The sequence below is a fragment of the Elgaria multicarinata genome, chromosome 8, assembly GCF_023053635.1.
Source record: "Elgaria multicarinata webbii isolate HBS135686 ecotype San Diego chromosome 8, rElgMul1.1.pri, whole genome shotgun sequence".
Lineage (NCBI taxonomy): Eukaryota > Metazoa > Chordata > Lepidosauria > Squamata > Anguidae > Elgaria > Elgaria multicarinata.
Window position 1 is genome coordinate 8,591,226 of NC_086178.1, and position 24,114 is coordinate 8,615,339.

At 44.8% G+C, this 24,114-nt stretch overlaps 1 protein-coding gene across 1 annotated transcript in view; it reads right to left on the reverse strand.

The window, feature by feature from the left end:
* The window catches only part of LOC134402384 (cytochrome P450 2C39-like), a 40,765-nt gene that overhangs the window by 9,486 nt on the left and 7,165 nt on the right, over nucleotides 1-24,114 (reverse strand). The window contains exons 2-6 of the mRNA XM_063131802.1: nucleotides 18,013-18,175; nucleotides 14,993-15,142; nucleotides 14,617-14,777; nucleotides 10,680-10,856; nucleotides 2,233-2,380 (exon numbers count right to left, since the gene is read on the reverse strand). Coding sequence (XP_062987872.1) covers nucleotides 2,233-2,380; nucleotides 10,680-10,856; nucleotides 14,617-14,777; nucleotides 14,993-15,142; nucleotides 18,013-18,175 — 799 coding nt within the window. The remainder of the gene's footprint in view (nucleotides 1-2,232; nucleotides 2,381-10,679; nucleotides 10,857-14,616; nucleotides 14,778-14,992; nucleotides 15,143-18,012; nucleotides 18,176-24,114) is intronic.

The following is a 24,114-nucleotide window of genomic DNA, read 5'->3' on the forward strand; positions in this document are numbered from 1 at the left end:
ACAACCTGCGTCATCTCCACTCAGGCTGCACAGTCGAGTAGATGAGACAAGAAGGTCCCCAAAGGCAAACCATATCCTGGCACGAGAGCTGCGTAGCCCATGAGGAGCAGGACCTCTGCCTTGCCAATCGCCATAAAGGTGCCAGAGTGCTCACCATCCCTATCCCGACTGCCCAAAATTCCCCCACAACCCTGCCATTTATATTCAACCTAGTTATCCTCCAACTCTAAAGATTGGATCCAGTAGAGAGCATGCGAAAACCTGCACATTGGTAAATGGCAGGGAAAATTCCTACTCAGCCCTTTCTCCAAAGAAGATGGACGGTTATTTCTATACTGGTTTATAGGGAGGGAGGGTGGGGCCGAGTGCTTCGTGGGGGTGAGCCTTTATAGCCTTGGCTCCACCTCCACCTCATGGGGCAGCACACGTGCAGTTCGTACTGCATTTCCTTTCTGCCTCCTCCCCCCTCGCAACCATCGGCCACCGCCCAAGCCATGCCTGCTGGGCTGTGAACGGCCTTCTTTCTGTCCCTTTTATGAAGAAATATATGCTTTTTGGCTAATTCTAATCAAAAGCAAATGAAACAAAATTCTTACCCACTGACACTGGCCAAATTCAGTGGATACAGCAGTTTTCTCCTGAAACTGGTGGGAGTAGTTCTCTCCAAAACAGGAAAGTAGAATCATGGAGTAGAAAGTAGAGTTGGAAGGGGCCTACAAGGCCATCGGGTCCAACCCCCTGCTCAATGCAGGAAGCCACCCTAAAGCATCCCTGACAGATGGCTGTCCAGCTGCCTCTTGAAGGCCTCTAGTGTGGGAGAGCCCACCACCTCACCAGGCAACTGATTCCATTGTCGTACTGCTCTAACAGTCAGGAGGTTTTTCCTGTTGTCCAGCTGGAATCTGGCTTCCTTTAACTTGAGCCCATTATTCCGTGTCCTGCACTCTGGGAGGATCGAGAAGAGATCCTGGCCCTCCTCTGTGTGACAACCTTTTAAATATTTGAAGAGTGCTATCATATCTCACCTCAATCTTTTGAGGGGAGCATACAGGTCTGATACAGAGCATACAGAACATACAGGGGGGATCTACACTATTGCTTTTAAAGCACTTTAAAGCACTTTGAAAACGTTTTGAAAACTGTATATGCAGTGTGTCCTGGGCTCCAACAGTTGTCAAAACTGTTACAAAGCGCTTTAAAGCAGTAGTGTAGATCCCCCCTGGTCTGATTTGCATAAGCCCTGTCCACTGGAATGAGTGTGAAGAGCAACACCCTTGAGGGTATACTCCATCCATTGCTGAAAATGAAATAATCATGTGAAGTAGGGTGACCATATGTAAAGGAGGACAGGGCTCCTGCATCTTTAACGGTTGTATTGAAAGGGGAATTTCAGTAGGTGTCATTTGCATATATGGAGAACCTGGTGAAATTCCCTCTTCATCACCACAGTTAAAGCTGCAGGTGCCCTGCCCTCTTTTAAATCTGGTCACTCTAGTATAGCTCCTGCACCTTTAACTGCTGTGATGAAGAGGAAATTTCACCAGGTTGTCCATATATACAAAGGACACCTTCTGAAATTCCCTTTTCAATACAACTGTTAAAGATACAGGAGCCCTGTCTTCCTTTCATTATGGTCACTCTAACTGTTAAGTCCAATGTTATATTTTCTTATTTGTTAAGCCTTTTCTCTCTGCTCATGTAAGTTTCTCTTCGAAGTCCAATCCTTCAGCAAAACTTTCCTTGAACCACCTAAGTCTCACAATGAAAGAACATCCACTTTACCTGACTCTCCCATGTCCCATTCCCAATTTCATTACACATTTTTCATTTTGTTATTGCACATGCCCCAATCATTCACGAGCTACTTCATCTCTTTTTGTCCAAACTCTGTGGAGACAGGGTGTTCAGACAACATTACATTATCTTGTTTCATATAATTCTACAAATTATAGGTCTCAGGAACTACATAGAAAGTGAAGAATAATCAAAGTCCTGTGAGTTAGTTCACCCCCATGTTTTCTAAAACTCCAGTCATGAACTCATTTGCTCATAAGTTCCATTTCTTCAAAGAACCTTTTTGGAAGAACACCTTTTAGAGATGAAACTGGATGTGTGTGTTTTTAACTTCCTTATCTTAGCATTTCATTTGATAGTTATGAAATCTTAAATGAATTACAGTCAATGAGAAGGATCAAGAGTGTCCTTTGCTTCTATTGGACTGATCTATCTCACCTTGAACATCTGGATGATTTGTCAGGAGGAGCAATGCCCATTGCATAGTAGTGGCAGCTGTGTCTGTTCCAGCGATGAATAAGTCGTGAATACTCTGAGCCAGGTTCTCGTCATTGTAGGTAGAGTTGGGCTCATTCTTCCTCTGATGCTGAAAATAGAAAAAGTAAAAAAAATGGTCATTGCTCAATTTTGGAAGGACCTAAAAGGTGTTTCATTGGATACCTGGTGGACCTGGGTTTGGAAGATTGCCTTATCTAGAAAATTAACAAACGAGTTACAACTGGCAAAAGGAAGTAGGGAACATGATACATTCGCTATAGATTGGTATCAATTTATTATGTATGTTGGTAACACTCCATTTCATAACGCTCTGCCTGTAGCATATCGGTCTCTCTGGTTCATGTGAATGATGGATTTTATATTTTTCTGCCTTGGTTTATTATCATTACTAAATGCTTGGACTATCACATGTAGGGGTTGGGGGGAGGAAATAGAGTGTTAATTTTCAAAAAAATTCAAATTAAAATCAAATTTGTATCAGGAAAAAAAAGGAAAAAATAATTTACAATTCATTACAGGCTGCCCTTCAACACTTCCTTCACTTTCTCTGTCCCCTCCCTTTATTATCCCAGCAGCAAATCTTGTTTCACAGCAGAGTGTGATGAGGCTGTTTCACACATTCATGCGCACACAGTGGCTGTTGTTGCATGTGAGGGATCTGAGTGTTGAATAACTAATTAGAACTGTCTGTTGACCTCAGACAAGTTCAAGGCGAGGATCGGTGCCTCAGAGAGTTACTCAAGCTGCTTCCAAATCTGAGGTGAAGCACGCTTCTTTAAGGAGTTGGCTCCCGGGGAGGACTTCTAACACCTTTTTAACTTTTGATACATTTTGGTAAACTAACCTCCCCCATCTCTTCATAAATAGAAAAGGCCAAGCGGAAAAGAAGGGGAAGGCAGAGGAGGGGTGTAGTTCCTGACTGACAGTTCTAGCTTCCAATCAGTGCTTCTAAGAGGAGCATAAAAAGAGGCTGTTCCTACTTGGAACTAAATGCCACTGTATCCAAAGTGTGGTTAGGACTGAAGCTTCAATGATTTCTCTCCTCTTTGCTAGTTGACTGAGCTCCATCAGGTGACCATTTTATTGCATGGTCGTTGCTGGGAACTCATGGATTTTCGCAGGTCCCTCTCACAACATTGTCTGCCTCCCACATGCCTCACGCCCCCTGCTAGCCTTCTTCACGCCACAAAAAAACACCCCAGTAAGTCTGACTTATTTTAAAGATGGAAGTTGCCACTATCTCCTGCTCTGTGCAGGAGAAGCAGCGTGATCAAAACGGCTCACTGAATGGGCCACATGCACTTTCAAAAGAGGAAGCAATGAGAGACAAACGTGTGTGCGGAGAAGCGACGGAAAGCAAACACGATTTTCCTTGTCTGATGGAGTTGGTGGCTGGTTGTGTCCTTTGGTTTCAGAGGTTTGAATGGCTTTTCCTTCTGTTCCTTCCTTGCCTGCTTATTGCAGGGTAGACTTTTCCAGAAATCCACTCCCTTGCACTTCTATTCCTGAGGTTTGCATTTCCCTTTAGGCCATTTTCTGGCCAAGCCTGAAGTTGTAGCCACCAAGTGCCACCACATGGCCTTTCCCAAGAGAAGGGAGTGTGGGAGAGGGGCCAATCTGTGACACTGCCTGAAGAGGCATCCAGTGACCACCACCTGGCATTTCCCAGGGGAAGCACTGGCCGGAAGCATGCCAGCTTGAATGCTGCCATTTCTGCACACAGTACTTTCAGGAAGCATCCAATGCCACAGTCTTTTCCAAAAGAAACACTACTCTGGAGTGTAAGGCTTGTCCTTGTACTGCTAGTCATACATTTCAGCAGAATGACTTAGAATCATAGAATAGCAGAGTTGGAAGGGGCCTACAAGGCCATCAAGCATCCCTGACAGATGGTTGTCCAGCTGCCTCTTGAAGGCCTCTAGTGTGGGAGAGCCCACAACCTCACCAGGTAACTGATTCCATTGTCATACTGCTCTAACAGGAAGTTTTTCCTGATATCCAGCCGGAATCTGGCTTCCTGTAACTTGAGCCCGTTATTCCGTGTCCTGCATTCTGGAAGGATCGAGAAGAGATCCTGGCCCTCCTCTGTGTGACAACCTTTTAAGTGTTATCATGGTTCCCCTCAATCTTCTCTTCTCCAGGCTAAACAGGCCCAGTTCTTTCAGTCTCTCCTCACAGGACTTTGTTTCCAGACCCCTGATCATCCTGGTTGCCCTCCTCTGAACACTTGTGAAAGGCTGTGGATGAAATCAGGTACATCAGCAAACCAAAGTATATTCCCGTGCATACTGTGTTTGTACGGATGCCCACCAAGCTCCCCCACTCCTCGATTCACAGCACTGCATGTGCTTCTTTGCAGCCCAGCGAGTGCCAATGAAGCCGTAAAGGCCTTATTTACAAAACTTGGCAAATAATACGCAATTTCCAGAGCCAACATTGTTCTGTTCAATGGAGACTCCAGAAGAGAGCAAAAGACTGCTGGCGGCTGCCAAGCAAGGCGATGCTCAAAGAGTGGGCCCACAAACACGCTGAAGACCAGCGAGCTGGGTACAGGGCAGTCCCCAGACTCCCAGACCCAGTCCCTATGACAAGCTTTCCCATTCAGTGGAACATCTGACTGATATCATTCTATTTCATGCAATCTCTGGCTGTGATACTGTATCCCACATTGTTGAACATAGCAAGAAAACCATATGAAAAGTATTTTGCTCAGAACATGGTCTTCTTTAAAAAAAAAAATCTAGGAAAACAAGATCTTCACCAACAAACCAACAAGTCAGCTGAGAAATTTGTCTGCAATGTGTACAATTTCCAAATGAAGGCAGCTATGATAAGGCAAGACTAGTTTTATTTGTCAAATGCCGATCACCTGAAATATTACCTCCAACAAATGATGCACTTAAGTTCCACATACTGGTGGCACAGATTCACCGCTGAACCATGATGCTCACTTAGGCCAGGTAGGGCACAATCCTATTTGCAGCCTATTCCAAGACAGCTGGAGCATGGAAGGGATCTTCTCTTCTGTGCTCCAGCTGCCTTTCATTTTGCCTACGTAGGTGATTTCAAGAAGGGGAGGAGCCGGGAGAGCAGCGTAAAGCAGCTCTCGTGGTCTTTTCCCCTCCCTGCTCATCTCTGCACTCTGTTTCCAAGCATGGAGAAACAGCTAGAACCATAACAGCCAGGAGGGAGAGGCGGGGAGCATGGTTTCTAGGCTCTGAGGATGGTGCCCTGTAGGGCTGTGCATCAGCCCCCTGAACCGCTTCATGGCCTGATCCGGAACTTTCGGATGGGGCCTGAACCAGTCTGCGCTGATCCGACCCTCCCTCAACGCGTTCCAGATCGGATCCTGGAGCGAGATCCAAAGGGTCGGATCGAGATTCACCTGCCATTTTGCCCCCTTCCCCACTTACTTGCCTCCATGGCAGAGGCAGGCAAGTGGGGAAGGGGGGATAAAATGGGGGGCAAATAAGTCCCCCTTCCCCTTACCTGGTTGCACCATCCACCGCCACACAGACCATGGTGGTGGTGGGCGGCAAAGCCAGATAAGGCCCCCTCCCCACCACCACTTACCTGCCTCCATCACGGTCCAGCGCCAGCTTCAACTGAGAGCCAGGCCTCTTCTGGTTTGAGGCCTGGCCCTCAGATGAAGCTGGTGCCGGACCGTGATGGAGGCAGGTAAGCCCCCCTCCCCCCTGCCCCCTTATCTGGCTCCACCGCCATCACTGCATGGACTGTGGCGGAGGCAGCACCAGGTAAGCCCCCTCCCCCACACTTACCTGTCTTCGGAGCTCTGGATTGAGGTGAAGTGATCCACTTTGTCTCGATCCACAGCTCCCCTGACCCAATCTGGTTCCACCTTTGGCGGAGGCGAATCAGGCTGCTCCGCTCCCGCTTCTACGAACCAAAGTGGAGCGGAGCACAGCCCTAGTGCCCTGTTTTTGACATGGGTTCCCAGAAACCAAACAATTGTATGCCCCCTCGGCAGCATCTAGAATAACATGAGGTCAAAACCAATACACAACTACATAAAGTCCTTGGAGGAAGAGTGGTATTAAAATGGAAGAAATAAATGAAGTCGCATAACCTAGTTGATTAAAAAGGTCAATCTTTTTTATTGTATCAGGACATGTTTTCATGTGGAATGAGCAGTATTTATTTATTACATTTATATCCCACCCTTTTTTCCTCCAAGGAACCCAAGGCAGTGTACATCATCATCATCCTCTCCATTTTAACCTCACAACAACAACCCCAGGAGGTGGGTTGCGCTGAGAGTCTATGACTGGCCCAAAGTCACCCAGTGGGTTTCCATGGCCAAGTGGGGACTAGAACCCGGATCTCCCAAATACCAGTCCAACACCCTAGCCACTCCACCACACTGGCTCTCCATAGCCATCCATAGTAATTTTAAGTATAGAAGCAAGAGTCGATAGGCAAGATCCCTTGACACATTCGTTTCCATTCAACAGCCACCTACAGTCGGGGTTATGGAAATATCTGCCTTTATGAGCCATGTCACTGAACACACTTATGTATGAACTACCCTACTTTAGTAATTGAATTTAATAAGGGTGAAATATGGGAGAGGGACTGAGTGCAAATATTATTATTATTATTATTATTATTATTATTATTATTATTATTATTTATTTATATAGCACCATCAATGTACATGGTGCTATACAGAGTAAAACAGTAAATAGCAAGACTCTGCCGCATAGGCTTACATTCTAATAAAATCATAATGAAACAATAAGGAGGGGAAGAGAATGCAAACAGGCACAGGGTAGGGTAAGCAGGCACAGGGTAGGGTAAAACTAACAGTATAAAGTCAGAACAAAATCAAGTTTTAAAAGCTTTAGGAAAAAGAAAAGTTTTTAGTTGAGCTTTAAAAGCTGCGACTGAACTTGTAGTTCTCAAATGTTCTGGAAGAGCGTTCCAGGCATAAGGGGCAGCAGAAGAAAATGGACGGAGCCGAGCAAGGGAAGTAGAGGCCCTTGGGCAGGCGAGAAACATGGCATCAGAGGAGCGAAGAGCACGAGCGGGGCAATAGTGTGAGATGAGAGAGGAGAGATAGGAAGGAGCTAGACCGTGAAAAGCTTTGAAGGTTAACAGGAGAAGTTTATAGTGGATTCTGAAGTGAATTGGAAGCCAATGAAGAGATTTCAGAAGCGGAGTAACATGGTCCCAAGAAGATGATCTTTGCGGCAGAGTGGTGAACAGAAACCAACGGACTGATGTGAGAAGAAGGAAGGCCAGAGAGAAGAAGGTTGCAGTAGTCCAACCGTGAAATAACCAGTGCATGAACAAGCGTCTTGGCAGAAGAGACAGACAAAAAATATTATTTGAGGCCTAGAGAAAATTAGGAAGAGGGCTTTCTCTGCTGTGGCACCCTGGCAGTGGAACGAGCTCCCCAGAGAGGTTCGCCTGGTGCCTACACTGTACTCTTTCCGTCGCCAGCTGAAGACCTTTTTTATTTTCTCAGTATTTTAACACCTAATTTAACTTAAATTCAAACCTTGTTTTAATTCTGTATTTTAACCTATATCAATTTTTGCAGTGTGGTTTTATCCTGGTTGTGCTTTTTATATTGTACTTTGTATTTGTGCTTTTAGATTGTTAGTTGTTTTTTATGCTCTTCATGGTTTTAATTTTTGTGAACTGCCCAGAGAGCTTTGGCTATTGGGCGGTATTGTGATATGTGGATGTATATACCTTTGAGAGGCCTGTAGCTGCTAGTCTCCAGGTCCTCATTGCCACATAATATCATTTCGTAGAAGAGTCCTGAGGGGAGCTGTTAGGCTGGACTCATTAGGTATGTATTGGGCCAAGTATTGAATGGTGCCCAGAATTCTTTGGAGACCTTTCTTATCTTCAGGGGGAGGTAATCGGATGATTGCTTCCACCTTGCTGTTGACCCATGCTGTTGGATTAGTCACCTTTGTAATGACTCCCTTTGTCTCTAGGTCTTCCAATGTTGTTTTCAAAGGGGCCATGACTGCATATGGAATCTTTCTGCATCCATGCACCACAGGTGATACTGTGGGATCCACATGAATATGATGCACACCTGGGAAACGACCCAGGCCTTCAAAAACATCAGAATAGTGTTTGAGGAGACCCTCCATCTTGGTTGGAGAATGTACTGCTAATACGTGCACACATCTGATCAAATCAAGGGCTACACAGGCTGACCGACCCAGAAGTGGTGGATCTCCAGTTTCTGTGACATAGAAGGTTAGATTTTGATTCTTAAGACCATTTTTGCAAGGAGCTACAATGGTACCTCTTGGTTTGACCTTTGCTCCACCAAAGGCAACTAGTGTCACATTTGTCATTGCTGTATGCACTTTATCCTGCAAGCACTCTGCAATGTCTTTTGGAATTGTGTTAGCATCAGATCCAGAATCTAACTTGAAAACAACTGGAAGTCCTGCCACAACTACTGTGCTATACCAGGCTTCTGGGCTTCCCATGAGCCTAGCTTGATGGCATGTAGTCATTACTCCCATGAATAAGGCATTTACATCTTTGGTGAGACTGGAAGGCTCAGATTGTGTCCTACACATTTTAGCAAAGTGATTCCTTCCTGCACACCTATTGCAGGTCTCTCCAAAAGCTGGACACTGCCTGGGCCTGTGAACATAACCGCATCTACTGCAGGAATTGCCCCTTGCCGCTGTAGGTTTAACTGTTGCAAAGGTCTGCCTTGGGGCCTTTTTACTTTCTTGGTAGCTTATGGTCCTTCCGCTTTTATGTTGGATGGCTAAGATGTTTGTTTCTGAGGTCATTGCTGTTGCCTGAGCCCTGATAAGAGCCTTTGCTCTACAGATGGTAATAGCTTGCTCTAGAGTCAACTTAGGGTCTTCTAGAAGCTTTTCTTTAAGTTTGCTGTCTGAGATGCTGAAAACAATTTTGTCTCTAAGCATCAGGTCTGTGAAGGCCCCAAATTCACAATGCTGAGATTTTTCTCTAAGGGCTGTAACAAAACAGTCTATGCCTGCTTCCTCATTATAAGGAAGCTGCCAGAACTGGTGCCGTTCAAAAACAGGGTTTCTCCTGGGCTCACAATAATTTTTGAATGCAGCAAGGGCTTCTTCTAGTGTCTGACTTTCAGGATCTGCATAGATATTAGGAATGGTGTTGTAAATTTCTAAAGCCTTTTCTCCTATGCAGTGCAGCATTACAGCAATTTTGTAGTCTTCTGACTCTTTCTCCGCTTTTGTAACTGTAAGGTATACTTGTAGTCTCTGTTCCCATTTCCTCCAATTTTCTCCTAAGTTCCCAATAAAGCTTAGCTCAGAAGGAGGTTTAAAATGCTCCATGTTTTATTCCAATATGGCGGCGGGCACTAAAACCTCATATTGAGGCAGTAGCTAAATCCTGTCGTTTTTTCCTGTATAATATTGCCAGGATTCGATCTTTTTTGTCTGTCTCTTCTGCCAAGACTCTTGTTCATGCATTGGTTATTTCTCGGTTGGACTACTGCAACCTTCTTCTCACTGGCCTTCCTTCTTCTCACATCAGTCCGTTGGTTTCTGTTCACCACTCTGCTGCTAAGATCATCTTCTTGGCTCGCCGCTCTGACCATGTTACTCCACTGCTGAAATCTCTTCATTGGCTTCCAATTCACTTCAGAATCCAATATAAACTTCTCCTGTTGACCTACAAAGCTTTTCACTGTCTAGCTCCTTCCTATCTCTTCTCTCTCATCTCACACTATTGCCCCGCTCGTGCTCTTCGCTCCTCTGATGCCATGTTTCTCGCCTGCCCAAGGGTCTCTACTTCCCTTGCTCGGCTTCGTCCATTTTCTTCTGCTGCCCCTTATGCCTGGAACACTCTTCCAGAACATTTGAGAACTACAAGTTCAACCGCAGCTTTTAAAGCTCAGCTAAAAACCTTTCTTTTTCCTAAAGCTTTTAAAACTTGATTTTGTTCTGACTTTATACTGTTAGTTTTACCCTACCCAGTGCCTGTTTACCCTACCCTGTGCCTGTTCACATTCTCTTCCCCTCCTTATTGTTTTATTATGATTTTATTAGAATGTAAGCCTATGCGGCAGGGTCTTGCTATTTACTGTTTTATTCTGTACAGCACCATGTACATTGATGGTGCTATATAAATAAATAAATAAATAAATAAATAAATAATAATAATAATAACAATTCAAGTGGATTTCTGAAGGGGATAGTCCACTTCTGACACCATGTAGTATCCCTCAGGCATAGGGACCATACTGCCTGAGGGATACTACAGGTATAAAAATGTAATAAATAAATAAACCAATAAATACTGGTGAACCATCAGATATTACTGTTCAGTCATAGTATGGAATGGAATGATTCCTTGAATGAGTTGTATTCAAACAGAAAGTGAATACTTACTTTCTCCATCTTAAGAAGATAGAAATCAATGTAGTCCTGTGGGTCATGAAAGGACTTTTGCACCTTATGTTCCTCTATTTCCTTCTTTGCAAGTGAAAGCACTGTATCTCTGGCAGTAAATCCCTTTTGGTGAGGACCTGGAAGATGTTTCATGATAGATGGGAAGATTTCATACAGCTATAGAGAAGAAATAAAGCAAAATTCCAACATTATCAGGGAGAAGGCTGGGTAAAACTATCAGTCATCTAACCCCTTTGGACTAGCACTTCAATATCGTCCCCTGGATTTTTCTTGAGGGCTATCATTTTAATATGGTTCTCATTGAATGAAAAGCTGGATTTAGCAACTTTTTAAAAATTGAATCCATGGATTCTGGTAATCTATTCTAGTGGAAGATATACATGAACATTAGGACAGCAACGATTTCCCCAACTTATTTATGTATTTATTTAATTTGTACCCTACCTTTTTACAAAACAAACAAACCAAAACAGCACTCAAGGTTGCTTGGAGGTTCTCTCACATAACTGGGCACAATTCACAGCCTGTATAACTAAATCAACCAGGCTGGTCACCCGTACACCTACGGCCCTATTGTTGTTCCTTGATCAAAATGGAGAGGCGGGTAAGAAATAATAATAATAATAAATAATAATAATAATAATAATAATAATAATAATAATAATAATAATTCCAGTTTAAAAATCTCTTCACTGGCTGCCAATTAGTTTCTGGGCGAAGTATAAAGTGTTGGTTATCACTTTTAAAGCCCTACATGGTTTGGGTACAGGCTACCTGCGGGATCACCTTCTCCCGTACAATCCGCCCCACACACTCAGGTCCTCTGGGAAGAATCTACTTCAGTCTGTCAAAATTAGGCTGACAGGTATTACCCAGAGGACCTTCTCTTCTGCTGCTCCCAGACTGTGGAATGGCCTGCTAGAGGAGATTTATCAACTTAACTGTCTTTTAGCATTTAAGAAAGCTATAAAGACTGATCTCTTTTGGCAGGCCTATCCAGTGGAATTTTAGGGTGCTTTTAGGATGCTTTTAGGATGTTTTTTAGGAAGTTTTAACAATGTATACCATGTTTTTAATCAATATTTTATGTATTTTATATTTATTGTTGTTCCTCGCCTCAATCGGGATGGAGAGGCAGGTAACAAATATTATTATTATCATTATTATTATTATTATTATTATTATTATTATATAGATTTTTTTGCATACGTCAAAATCCATTTAAAAATTTTGTTGCCCATTCACCAGTTTGGAGAGATCCTTTTGGAAATTTTTAGCAGTCCCATGCAGGTTTCCACATGTGAACACCTCATTGTTTACCCTTGACTCCAGAACATTTATCAAATGATTAGCATCACTTCCAATATAGAACTTAGGGAGACATTACTGCTTACTTCTTTCGTGTAAAAACTATTTCCTCCTACTGTCTGCTTCTTATTATTTGGCCACTTGCAGAACCATAAGGGGATCTTTCCTCTTATCCCATAATTGCTGCATTTACTCAAGGGCCTTCGCTGAGGCAATTTGTCAAAAGTTTTGGGGGAGTTGAAGTATAAGATTACTACCAGGCCACTAATATCCACAAGCTTGCTGAGGCAGGAGTTCCCTTGAGAGAAGCCATGCTGATTCTTCCTTGGCAAGACTTGATTTTCTCTATTTTTAATAATTCTATCATCAATAAGGATGCCCAATTATTTACATGGAAGAGAACTGCAAATATGTGAATATTGAAGTATAACTGCATTTCAGTTTAGGAAATAAGGTTGCATTAAAATGTGAACCAAATAAATGTCTCTTCCATCCCTACTCTTAAAATTACCTGTTTCCGGAGGTTTGGGGCTGTTAGATGTTGCCCTGCTCTGAATTTACTTAATTGGTTTATCCTGACGACACTGGAACTATTTTATTTGGGTGTTTTCTTAGGTGTTTTGGAAGCAACCCAATGCATCTTTAGACAGGAAAAAGTCTGGCCTGCTGGGCAATGCTAGGAGTTGTAGGACTTTGTCAGAACTTGACCCAGCCTGCTGGAATGATAGCTTGTGACATCATTTCTGAGTCAGAGGTTGATACTGTGGAGGCAGGCTCAGCCATGAGAAGCCAGGCTTCTGAGAATTCAGTTCTACTAGAACGCCCATCTGGTTATGAACCAGGAGGTGGTGACGTTCAGGATGCTAATATGACCTATCTTTCACAGCTGGAAGACTTGACCTTGATGAAGGCCCCTGCTTCTCAACCAGGGGTGTCTTCAATGGGAATGGGGCAGCAGGAAGAGCACTTTGCAGGGGAGGGGACTTATAGAGTGTGTCCCAGGTTGCAGCGACAACTCAAGAGGGTGGAACAGAGGTAGTGGGAAGGCATGACATTTGTTTGCAAGCTAGATTTCCCTGCCAGGATCAAACAAGAACCACAGGCAATAGAGGTTGTTGAATGGAATGTCTTAATAACCTAAAAAGCTTTCTTCTCTTGTTTCTTTGTTAGAACTATAAAGTCATTTAGTCTTATTCTGTACTCTGAATCCAAGGCCTTCCTAGATGGGGCTTTAGCCTGGTGCGAGCCCTGGGCTCACCCCTATGCATCCAGATGAACCCTCCCTGGGCCTGGGGTAACCCGCACCACTTCAGGCCCGGTTTTTCCTGCAGTCCACAGGCATGTAGCCAGGTCCGCCACTTTTCCCAGCTACCGGATTTACTCCTGAGGCTACGGTGCTACCGAGGGCTACAGTGGGGACATGGGGGTGGGTGGGAAATGGAGACCGGGGAGATCGGGGGGGGGGGAATCGCGGCCCAGGGGACATCGGGTGGAATTGCAGGCGGGGGACGTCGGGTGGGAGATCGGACATCGTGGGTGGGGGGGTGGGGGGAATCGGACATCGCAGGTGGGGGGGCAGGCAGGGGATCAGATATCATGGGTGGGGGGATGGGCAGGGGAAGGAGAACAGGGCTGGGGGGAGATCGCAGATGGGGGGAAGGAGAACGGGGCCAGGGGGGGAGATCACGGATGGGGGAGAGGAGAGTTATTTTTAAAAAAAACCTACTTACCTTTCCTGGCTCCTGCGCTGCTGCTGCCACTTTAAAAATTGAAAAATTGCAGCTGCAACGGCTCTCCTCCAGAGCTAGTCACAGCTTGCGTGTGAATAAGGGCGAGATCTCATGTTATTTATAATGTGAGGTCTCCCCTCCTCTCCCCCGGATTTTCCACCAGGTCTAGCAAGGCCCTTGTCTGTTAGGAAACCCAGAGACTGGTCCTAGTTAAGGAACAAGGTTGTAATCTGTTCACTGCTGCTTTATATTGGGACTGTAAAAGCTCAGAGCCAGTTATTAGAATTACTAGAATAAAAGCCTTACTGAAACCTGAGCCTCACTTGACAGACTTTTTCTGCATAGGATTGTACCTTTACTTGTGATTATATTTATGTTTATGAATCATTGATTTGGCCCTGGTGTTTATGAGCATCTTTGAATATTTTAGAAAAAAGCAAGGTAGACATTTGTTAGATAAATGTCAACTGTTAAACTTAGAGGATTCATTATTCAGGTGAATAATTATTTCTTCATTATTGTATTTTCCGAAAAGTTCAGTGTAGTGTACATGGTCTCCCCACCTGCTTTTATCTTCACAATAATCATGGGAAATAGTTAGGCTATAATACAGTATGGCCATAGCTAGACCTAAGGTTTATCCCTGGATCGTCCAGGGGTCAAACCTGTTCACCTAGATGACACACAGGGGATCCAGTGCTCAGGCAGGGGCGAACCCTGGATGATCCCAGGATAAACCTTAGGTCTAGCTGTGGCCTAAGTCTATGAAGTGACAATAAGTCCAGCACTCCCATAATGATTTTCAAAATACTGAAAGGGAACATAGGTATTTAGAAGATCTGCCTGCCTCAGTAAGAAGAAGAAGGAAGACTACTCACAAGATAAGCGGAGGTGGTTGCAACTGCTAAGGAATCATGGATGGCTTCAATCAGTTTCTGGAATTCTTTATCTTCAAGAGAAAAACGGTGTCCAAAACACAGACCACATATCACATTGGAAATTGCATTGGTGATGGCGAAAGAAGGGTCAAGTGGTTGCCCTGAAAATGAAAATATATTCATATTAATCCAACCTCTCTTGTTAATACCCAAGTGGGATTTCATGGTGGTGCATGGTAGACTATTGGTACATCAGGCAATTTATTTTTGTGTTAGAAATCAAGTAACAAATGAAATTCCACTCCAAAATGTGGAAAGTAACAAAGATTTATGTAGACTGGGACATGTGCCTGCATCAACTCTTAATCTTACATACCCTTTGAACGTGCAAATGTCTCCACAAGCTGCTGGGCCTCCTCTTCTACTCTGTGCTCCAAACCGGTCTTCCCCAGTCCTAGTTTCCTCAGAGTAACTAGACCAAACCGTCTCTGCTGCTTCCAGGTGTGACCGTTTGAAAGTACAATACCTGTGACCATCAAGAATCAATGACATATTATTACTCACAAAATTCAAGTTCAAAAATCATTAGGTTGCCACCAGCATTTACTGCAGTTCATGCCCATGCACCCAAAACCTTCCTCTTCTTTCAGAACCTAATAAATGCATTCCTGATGCAGAATAAGTGTCTGTGTTAATTCACTGATATTGGCCACTGCTTCATGCTTCAGAAAATGCCAAGAGGGCTTCAGTGGTGGTGGTGGTGGGTAAAACTGCCTACTTAAGGTTAGACAGCTGATGTCTATCCCCTGTTCTGGTTCTTCCCCCAACCAGAGAGTATGGCCATAGCTAGACCTAAGGTTTATCCCGGAATCGTCCAGGGGTCAAACCTGTTCATCTAGGTGACACACAGGGGATCCAGTGCTCAGGCAGGGGCGAACCCTGGATGATCCCAGGAGACACCTTAAATCTAGCTGTGGCCTATGTGATTGTTTTCCCAGTCTTTGCTCAAACCTTCTGGTGCTGTTGTTGAATGTCAGGTCACTTTGTAATAAAATCTCTCTCATGTATGACCTGGTTATGGATGAGGAGGCCATCATGGTATGGATATCCGAGACCTGGATAGGGGATTTCAGGGAAGTTAGCCTTTCCTAGCTATGTTTTCCTAGGTATTTTGTTCAGCATGAGAATAGGTTTGAAGGTCAGGGAGGGGAAGTTGCTGTGATCTATAGGAATTCTTTCTCTCTCTTTCTTTAGGCTTCCTGTCTACCTGAGTACCACCCTGGAGTGTTTATATCTTGTGTTTGGTAAATGGGACAAATTGGAGCTTTTGCTAGCAATTTTGCATTGCTGCTGTTTTTATCTGGTTGAGCTTTTATATTGTATTTTATATTATGGTTTTATACTGTTGTTTTATACTTTGAATGTTTTTAGTTTTTGTGAACTGCCCAGAAAGCTCCAGCTATTGGGCAGTATAGAAATGTAATAAATAAATAAATAAATAAAATACCTCCCTCCTCTGCTGCCCAGGAGTCTCCCTACCTAAGCTGACAGGGGTAGTCTCTGGCTTAGTGCTGCAGGCTCCCAGGATGATGGTCCTGGGGAATCTCCACATCCATGCTGGGGTCACTGGCTCTGGGGTTAAGGTTAGATGGCTGCCATGACAACCGTGGGGTTGTCCCAAAATGTCATCAGCCCAGCACAGGTAACAGATACATCATAGATTTGGGTTCTCTACTAGGCAGAAGGATAGTGGTTTGAGAGTGAAGGATATTGTAACATGTCCCTTGTCATGGTTAGTCCACTCCTTATTGAGATATAGGCCTTAGCTAGACCTAAGGATTATCCCAGGCAAATGGAGGGGTCATTTCTGCCTGCTCCCGGGATCCCCTGTGTGTCATTTGGATGCACAGAGATGATCCCAGGACAATCCCAGGATATAGGCCTGGTCTAGCCACGGCCATAGACTAACAGTGGCTGTCTCCCTCGGCAAGGGTGGAGGACCTACTAGGATGGTTCACCCCTGATGGATTCCAAAAGATTCCAGAGGGCTCTGTGGGATTTTCCAATTGGTATGATTGGTGCTCCTGTCAAAGCTCTGATTAATCTGTGGAATACGGAGATGACTAGGGCAGTTCACATGAGTTACCTTTCCTGCTTCACAGAGCCCTTTTCACTCATTGATACACAACTGAGCTGAGGGCAATGAAGCAAGATGGGAGACATCTAGAACCCAAGTGGAGGAAAAGCTTGAGTGAATAAAATGAACACAAGAAAGAGCTCATAACATATTTAAACAATGGAGACAAGTTTAGGGTGATTCATTGTATTTATAAATTGAGAGAGAAGTTAGCATTAGATGGGAATAATTCCAAGATAGTGGCAAAACCAGCAGATAAAGGAGGAACCATAGTGATTTTACCCGAAAAATCCCAAAATCTAGATGTTACTCTAAAACTCCTCAAATGAAGGTCTTGAGCTCTTCCAAAGCCTTCCAGTTGCTATTATGCCTATGCTTGCTTGTCTGCCTGCCTATCTCTCCTTTGCCCTCCCTTGTTTCTTTCTCAGAACCGCCCAAATACTGCCTGCCTCCCTGCTCTTAGTCATGGTATTTCCATAGGTACTTTTCAGCCAGCAGGATTTATCCATGAACACTTTTATCACTATGGCCTTAGCTAGACCTACCTGATAGTCCGCGATGGAGGACAGAAGATCTTGCATTGTGATTAACGCGAGATCCCTCCTTTGTTTACACGTGAGGCATGATGACTTCAAGAAGAGAGGCATTGCTCCCACCATTTTAATAATTATTTTTAAAGAAAGAGGAGTGCACGAATGGTCATGCGCAAGGGTAGGCCCTTTTTTTAAAAAATAATTTGATTTCCCCACTCCCCCCACCCTACCCCCGATGGGTGCAGCACTCCTGAGGAGCACTGTGCCCCATGCACAGCTCCTGGCTCCGTGTGAGGAATCATGTGTATCTGGGTCAAACCGCGGCAATGGGCCACACGCCCGAGACTGCGGAAAAAGCAGGCCCGAAGGGGAAGGCAAGATCCCGGGGCAAGGGAGGGATCATCCCTCCCTGATCCCGGGATCCCCTGTGCATCAGGTGGACACACAGGGATGATCCCGCAGGATATCATCTGATCTAGTTAAGGCCTATATGTTCACGTTACCTTTGTTGTCTTCTGAGATTACGGAATGCTCTGTGTAAAGGATTTTATACATTCATTGTAACTAATGTTATAGAAGTTGCACTATATTTACCAGATATTTCCAGAGTTCACCTGTGATATCTCCAACTTTCATAGAGGCATCATTTCTTCTGTTTTTCTGACATTCCTCTTATGTTTTATTTGGAGAAAAGACCAATGCAGCTTCTTACATTTCATAACTTACCTTTATTTTTTCCTATCAATTTCATGTAAGAAGTTACTGGTCGGTCAGCAAATTCATCTGAATGGTCGATCAGTGCTTCTTTCACAGCTTGGTATCCAGACATAACTATCGAAGGTTGATATCCTAGCCATAGAGTGAAAATGCTTCCATATTGCTTTGCCAGCTGCCATTTCGATAAAAAAAAAGGGAAGAGAAATATTGCAATCAAATAAAGCAGACAATTTCAACTGAATATGTGATCAGTAACTGGTTAAAGGACAGAAAGCTGAAAGAAGGAACAAACAGTAAATTATCCCAATTGAGGAAAGTAAATAGTGATGGCCCATAGGGATCTGTTATGGGACCAATTCTTTTCAACTTGTTCATAAATGATCTGGAATTAGGAGTAAGCAGTGACATGGCCAAGTTTGCCAATGACACCAAATTATTTAACGTGGTTAAAACAAAAAGAGACTATGAGTAGTTCTAAAAGCATCTCTCCAAGCTGGGAGGGTAGGCATCCAAATGGTGGATGCAGTTCAATATTAGCAAGTGTAAAGTGATGCATGTTTAGACCAAAAAAAAAATCCCAATTTCAAGTTTAACTTGATGGGATATGAGCTGGTAGTTACCGACCAAGGGTTGTGGTGGACAGTTCAATGAAAATGTCAATCCATTGTGCATCCGGAGTAAAGAAGGAAAACTCCATGTTAGGCATTATTAGAAGGACTGAGAATAAAACTGCAAGTTTCATACTGCCCTTATACAAATTTATGGTGTGACCATACTTAAAATTAGGGGTGTGCACGGACCCCCCGATCCACCCCGCGGGCTGAACCGAAAATTTCGGATCGGCCCGCTCCACTCCGCGCCGCTCTGCACCACTCCGCCCATACTCCGCTCCTCTTCGCTGCGGAGCTCCGGCTCCGAATCGGAGCTCCGCAGTGGAGGGGAGTGGCGCCAAGTAAGCCCCCCCTCCCTCCTCTCCCTTACCTGCAGGTAAGGGAGAGGAGGGCGGGGGGGTTACCGGGCCCTGCCATCGTCGCCACCATCCAGCTCATTTAAACAGCACAGGGCCCAGCTTGGAGAGCTCCTTCGAAGGGGGTGCCGAACCATTAATTAATACACACTGAGCACAGTTGCTCAACCAGCTATGGATCCACCTAACTGTAGTATTGTCTAATCTATATTTTACTATCTTATCAATAAGAATTTCATGGGGAACCTTGTGAAATGCTTTGCAAATATCAAGATATACCGTGTCCACAGTACGCCCATGACCTACAAAACTGGAAATTCTATCAAAAGAGAAAAGATTGGCCTGACATGACTGATTCCAGACAAACCCAGATTGACTCCTAGTAGTCAATGCATTTTTTTCTAGATGCTCACAGACTCTGGCCAGGCTCATAGGATTGTGGGGGGTAAAAACCGAGTAGGTCTATGAGCAGGTTCATTGGACTGCACCAGTAGCACCATGGACCCTCATGACATCCCTACTTTAGAGTTGAACTTTAGACTTATTAAAGGTTGCCAAGTGCTCTCTAACCATGTACTTACTTATTCTGGGCTGCAAATCCCTCCATGTATCATTTTTTATACTTTCCCCATGTTGAACACAACTCCTCTTGTGAGAGAATACTGAGGCAAAGGAGTTTTTCATCCTGATTAAGAAGTGAGATGGGGCAATAGGAACCCACAGGCTGAGGATCTTTGCCTAACATGGAGGAATATCACCCTGAGCCTTTTCCTTTTGGGGCTGTCAGCAGATGTGAAAAATACAACCAGACCTCTGTGAGGTAATAGAAAAGATTTATGAGCCTAGCACAAAAGATTTATGACTCTTCTGTAAAGCCTTACATTAAAGCAATTAAACATCCAGGTGGGAAAATCCCCTCTCTGAAGCTGGTATTTTCAAATAAACTCTATAGAAAAGTTTTTTCAAGAAAAAACAACCAAGGGAGAAATAAAAACTGCTAAATTCCTAAAGATTTAAACCTGCATTTGCTACCGAGGAGCTCAAGGGGAGTAATTTTAAAAATTGCTTGTGAAACTGACAAACCATGACCACGAGCATGGTCCTTAGAAGGTTGTAAGACACTGGCGATCCCCCACCCCACCCCACCCTGCCCTGCCTCGTATCCCAAAGGAAAAGGCAAATGTGATTTCATCATTTTCCCCCTTTAAAAAGAGGTTTAAAAAGAAGCGGTTAACTTTCATACCGATACTTTAGATTGGTTTGTGGATTATTCATGGAATAGGCATGGGAAAGGCCCAAAACAGCAATTAAAAAGAGGGGTAGGGGATAAACATGGCAACTGAAATTGCTCAAGCTGAAAGTCTTGAAGGTTTAAGCCTGGGGGGTTGGAAAGGACCATACTTATTAATTAAAGAAAGAGCACTTGAACTGAAATTGAAAGTTATTTTGCCGAAGTTTTACAAGCAATAGCCCCTTAGGGGCTGGCTAGACCTACCAGCTAATGCAGAGAGGAGAAGGAGCGAGGCCGCGCTACAGCTAGCGCGGGCCGTCGTCCTTTTCTACACATAAGACGCGACGGGGGGGAGGAAAGCCCCGTCGCGTCCTGCATTTCAAAAAAACCTTAAAGGGCCATGTGCGCAGGAGCGCACCAGCGGAAAGGTAAATCCTTGTTTTTTAAAAAAAGGGTTCCCCACTCTCCCCTGCCCAAATTTCCCCCACACACAATGTATGATGCCCCCCGCTCGCCCCCTCGCTCGCCCATCCGTCCGCGCACCCTCCCTCTTGCCCCCTCGCTTGCTTGGCCGCTTGCTCACTCACCCGTCCACCCCCCGCTCACCATGTCCACGGCCCCGCTTGCCATGTCCACCCCCCCGTTTGCCCGTCCACCACCCCCGCTCGCCATGTCCACCCCCTGCATGCCATGCCCACCCCCCCGCTCACCTGTCCACCCCCCGCTCGCCCCCTCGCTCGCCCATCCGTCCACGCACCCTCCCACTCACCCCCTCGCTTGCTCGGCCGCTCGCTCGCCCCCCCCTCTCGCCCCCTCGCTCGCTCGGCCGCTTGCTCACTCGCCTGTCCAACCCCCGCTCACCATGTCCACGGCCCCGCTTGCCATGTCCACCCCCCCGTTTGCCCGTCCACCACCCCCGCTCGCCATGTCCACCCCCTGCATGCCATGTCCACCCCCCGCTCACCTGTCCACCCCACGCTTGCTCACCCACTCGCCATGTCCGATGCCCCCTCCGCCCCGTCCGTGATCTCCCCACTCCCCAGCCCAATAGGCACAGCGCAGACCGCTGTGCCCAGTGCGCGGCTTCTCCCAGCTACTCGCGAGTAAGCGAGCAGCCGGGAAAAGCCACGGAACTAACTAGATCTTCTGCAGCCCCGGGCTCAGCCCGGGGTTGCAGAAAAACCAGGCCATAAGCGGATCCGGTTATCCCAGGTCAAGGGAGGGTTTAGCCCGGCCTGACCCCAGGATCCCCTGTGCGTCGTCTGCAGGCACAGCAGGGAGCCCGGGCCTCGCACCGGGCTAAACCCTCGCCTAGCAACGGCCTTAGAAGACCCAATGGATCAGGAAGGAGATGACTGTCCCAAGGATATAGCAATTGCCCTATTATGGATAGAGGGGACAAGACCTCTTGCCGTGGACATTTAGTGCCAAAAGAAATAGTTCTTAAGAATCATATTCCAGGGCAGATCACGACGACTGCTAGTGTGCCAGAAGAGCAGGAAGTCCCAGCAGAGGGCAGGTAGCAGACCCAGGGCACGTCTACACCAGCCCTATATCCCAGATAGTCCCGGGATCATTCCTGTGCATCCAAATGCCACACAGGGGATCCCGGGAGCAGGCAAGGATGATCTCTCCATTTTCCTGGGATAACCCTTAGGTGTAGAAAGGGCCCCAATGAGCCAAATGGCTGCTGGAGAGCCCACACTCCTTTCTGCCCTGAAGAATAACTGCTCCCACCCTGCAACTGCGATGCTGCAGGGTTTTAAGGAAATGCAGGGCTGAAGCAATTCTGTGAAGACACACACACCCCTGTCAGTGCATCATGGATTTTTTTTACCCCTTTTGACTGCCAAAAGACTGATATTAGAACACTGGAGGGACAAAAGTTCACCTCCTACAATACATGGATTGAGGACCTAACAACATTTTCAACATTATTTGAATGGGTGGTATAGGCACCACAGGTGAATTCATAGAATCATAGAATAGCAGAGTTGGAAGGGGCCTACAAGGCCATTGAGTCCAACCCCCTGCTCAATGCAGGAATCCACCCTAAAGCATCCCTGACAGATGGTTGTCCAGCTGCCTCTTGAAGGCCTCTAGTGTGGGAGAGCCTACAACCTCCCTAGGTAACTGGTTCCATTGTCGTACTGCTCTAACAGTCAGAAAGTTTTTCCTGATGTCCAGCCGGAATCTGGCTTCCTGTAACTTGAACCCGTTATTCCGTGTCCTGCACTCTGGGAGGATCGAGAAGAGATCCTGGCTCTCCTCTGTGTGACAACCTTTTAAGTATTTGAAGAGTGCTGTCATGTCTCCCCTCAATCTTCTCTTCTCCAGGCTAAACACTCCCAGTTCTTTCAGTCTCTCTTCATAGGGCCTTGTTTCCAGACTCCTGATCATCCTGGTTGCCCTTCTCTGAACATGCTCCAGCTTGTCTGCATCTTTCTTGAATTGTGGAGCCCAGAACTGATAAATACATGGATATTTAGTTTACTTTTCTTGATGGTTACGCATAATTTTCAGTCTTTTTTTGAAAAATAAAATGTATTTAATGGAATACTGATATTTCTTAAGTATGATATTTTTTTTCCTTTCTTTCGATTTCTTATTTTACATGATTTGTTATGTTTTGTTTTTTTAAAATCACAATAAAAAATTAATAAAAAAACCTAGAGAAAAATCACAATAAAAATAATAATTAAAAATTCACTCCTACATTATTAAACCTTTATTTTAATGATTTGATTGGGAAGTGTTTAGCGTCTGACTTTCATATACCAAAATCAGCAGAGACTAAAGTCCCATTATTGTTGTATGCAGATAATGCTGTTCTTATGACATTGTCCAAAATAGGACTTAAACATTTATTAATTTATTTATTTTTTACTTTTAGTAAGGACAGTTAATTTTAGTAAAACAGACATTGTATTTCCCCCCTTAGGCATAGATCAACAAATAAGAAGATAATAGATGGACAGCATTTAGAGCAAGTCAAGAAGTTTAGATATATGGGTATTATGTGGGGGGGGTTAGGGGTGTGTGCACCACTTCGGTCTTGAATTTCGAATCTGAGTCAAAGTGGATTTGGCACACCCTGACCCGAATCCAAGTTGGGACTGGATTGGGCTGTCTTGAACCGAAGTGCTTCAGGCCACTCTGGCCCAATAGTGAGCTGCTGAACTCTGCCCACCTATGAGGCATACCTGACTCATCTGCTCATGCCAGCAAGCCACCCATCCTCCAGGAGAGCCACCATCTTTAAGGAAGATAGTGTCTCTCGTCTGCTGTAGTTCTACTTACAAACAAGTAACAGTACATAAGCCCATTTTCCCTCCACCCGGACGCCCAATTTTGTCAGGGTCAAATTCAATACTTGAACCACTTTCGAAATATGTTGACTCTTTTTTACGGCCTTTGGTGGTAGCTACGCCTGCATTCTTAAGAGACACCATGGACTTTATCAAGAAGCTTGAGGGATTGCATGTTCCATCACAATCCTTATTGGTCACTATGGATGTGCAGGCTTTATATACCAACATCCCACATGATGAAGCCCACGTTGCTGCAGAAATTTATTTAAATAAGCGCAGTAATAATGTTCCACCGACTCATTTTTTGCTACAATTAATTGACATCATTTTGGGGAAAAACTATTTCAGGTTTGCTGATGAATTCTTTTTCCAAGTAAAGGGAGTAGCGATGGGGAGCCCATTTGCACCTAGCATTGCAAATCTATTCATGGCTAATTTGGAGGAATTGTATATTTGCCATCCTATAACAAATCCCTTCTATAAGGAGTTAATTGTCTATAAATGGTTTATAGATGATATCTTTTTGATTTATAAAAACCCAAACTCTTTTGAAGCCTTTAAAAACTGGATGAATACACTTCATGATCACATTAAATTTACCT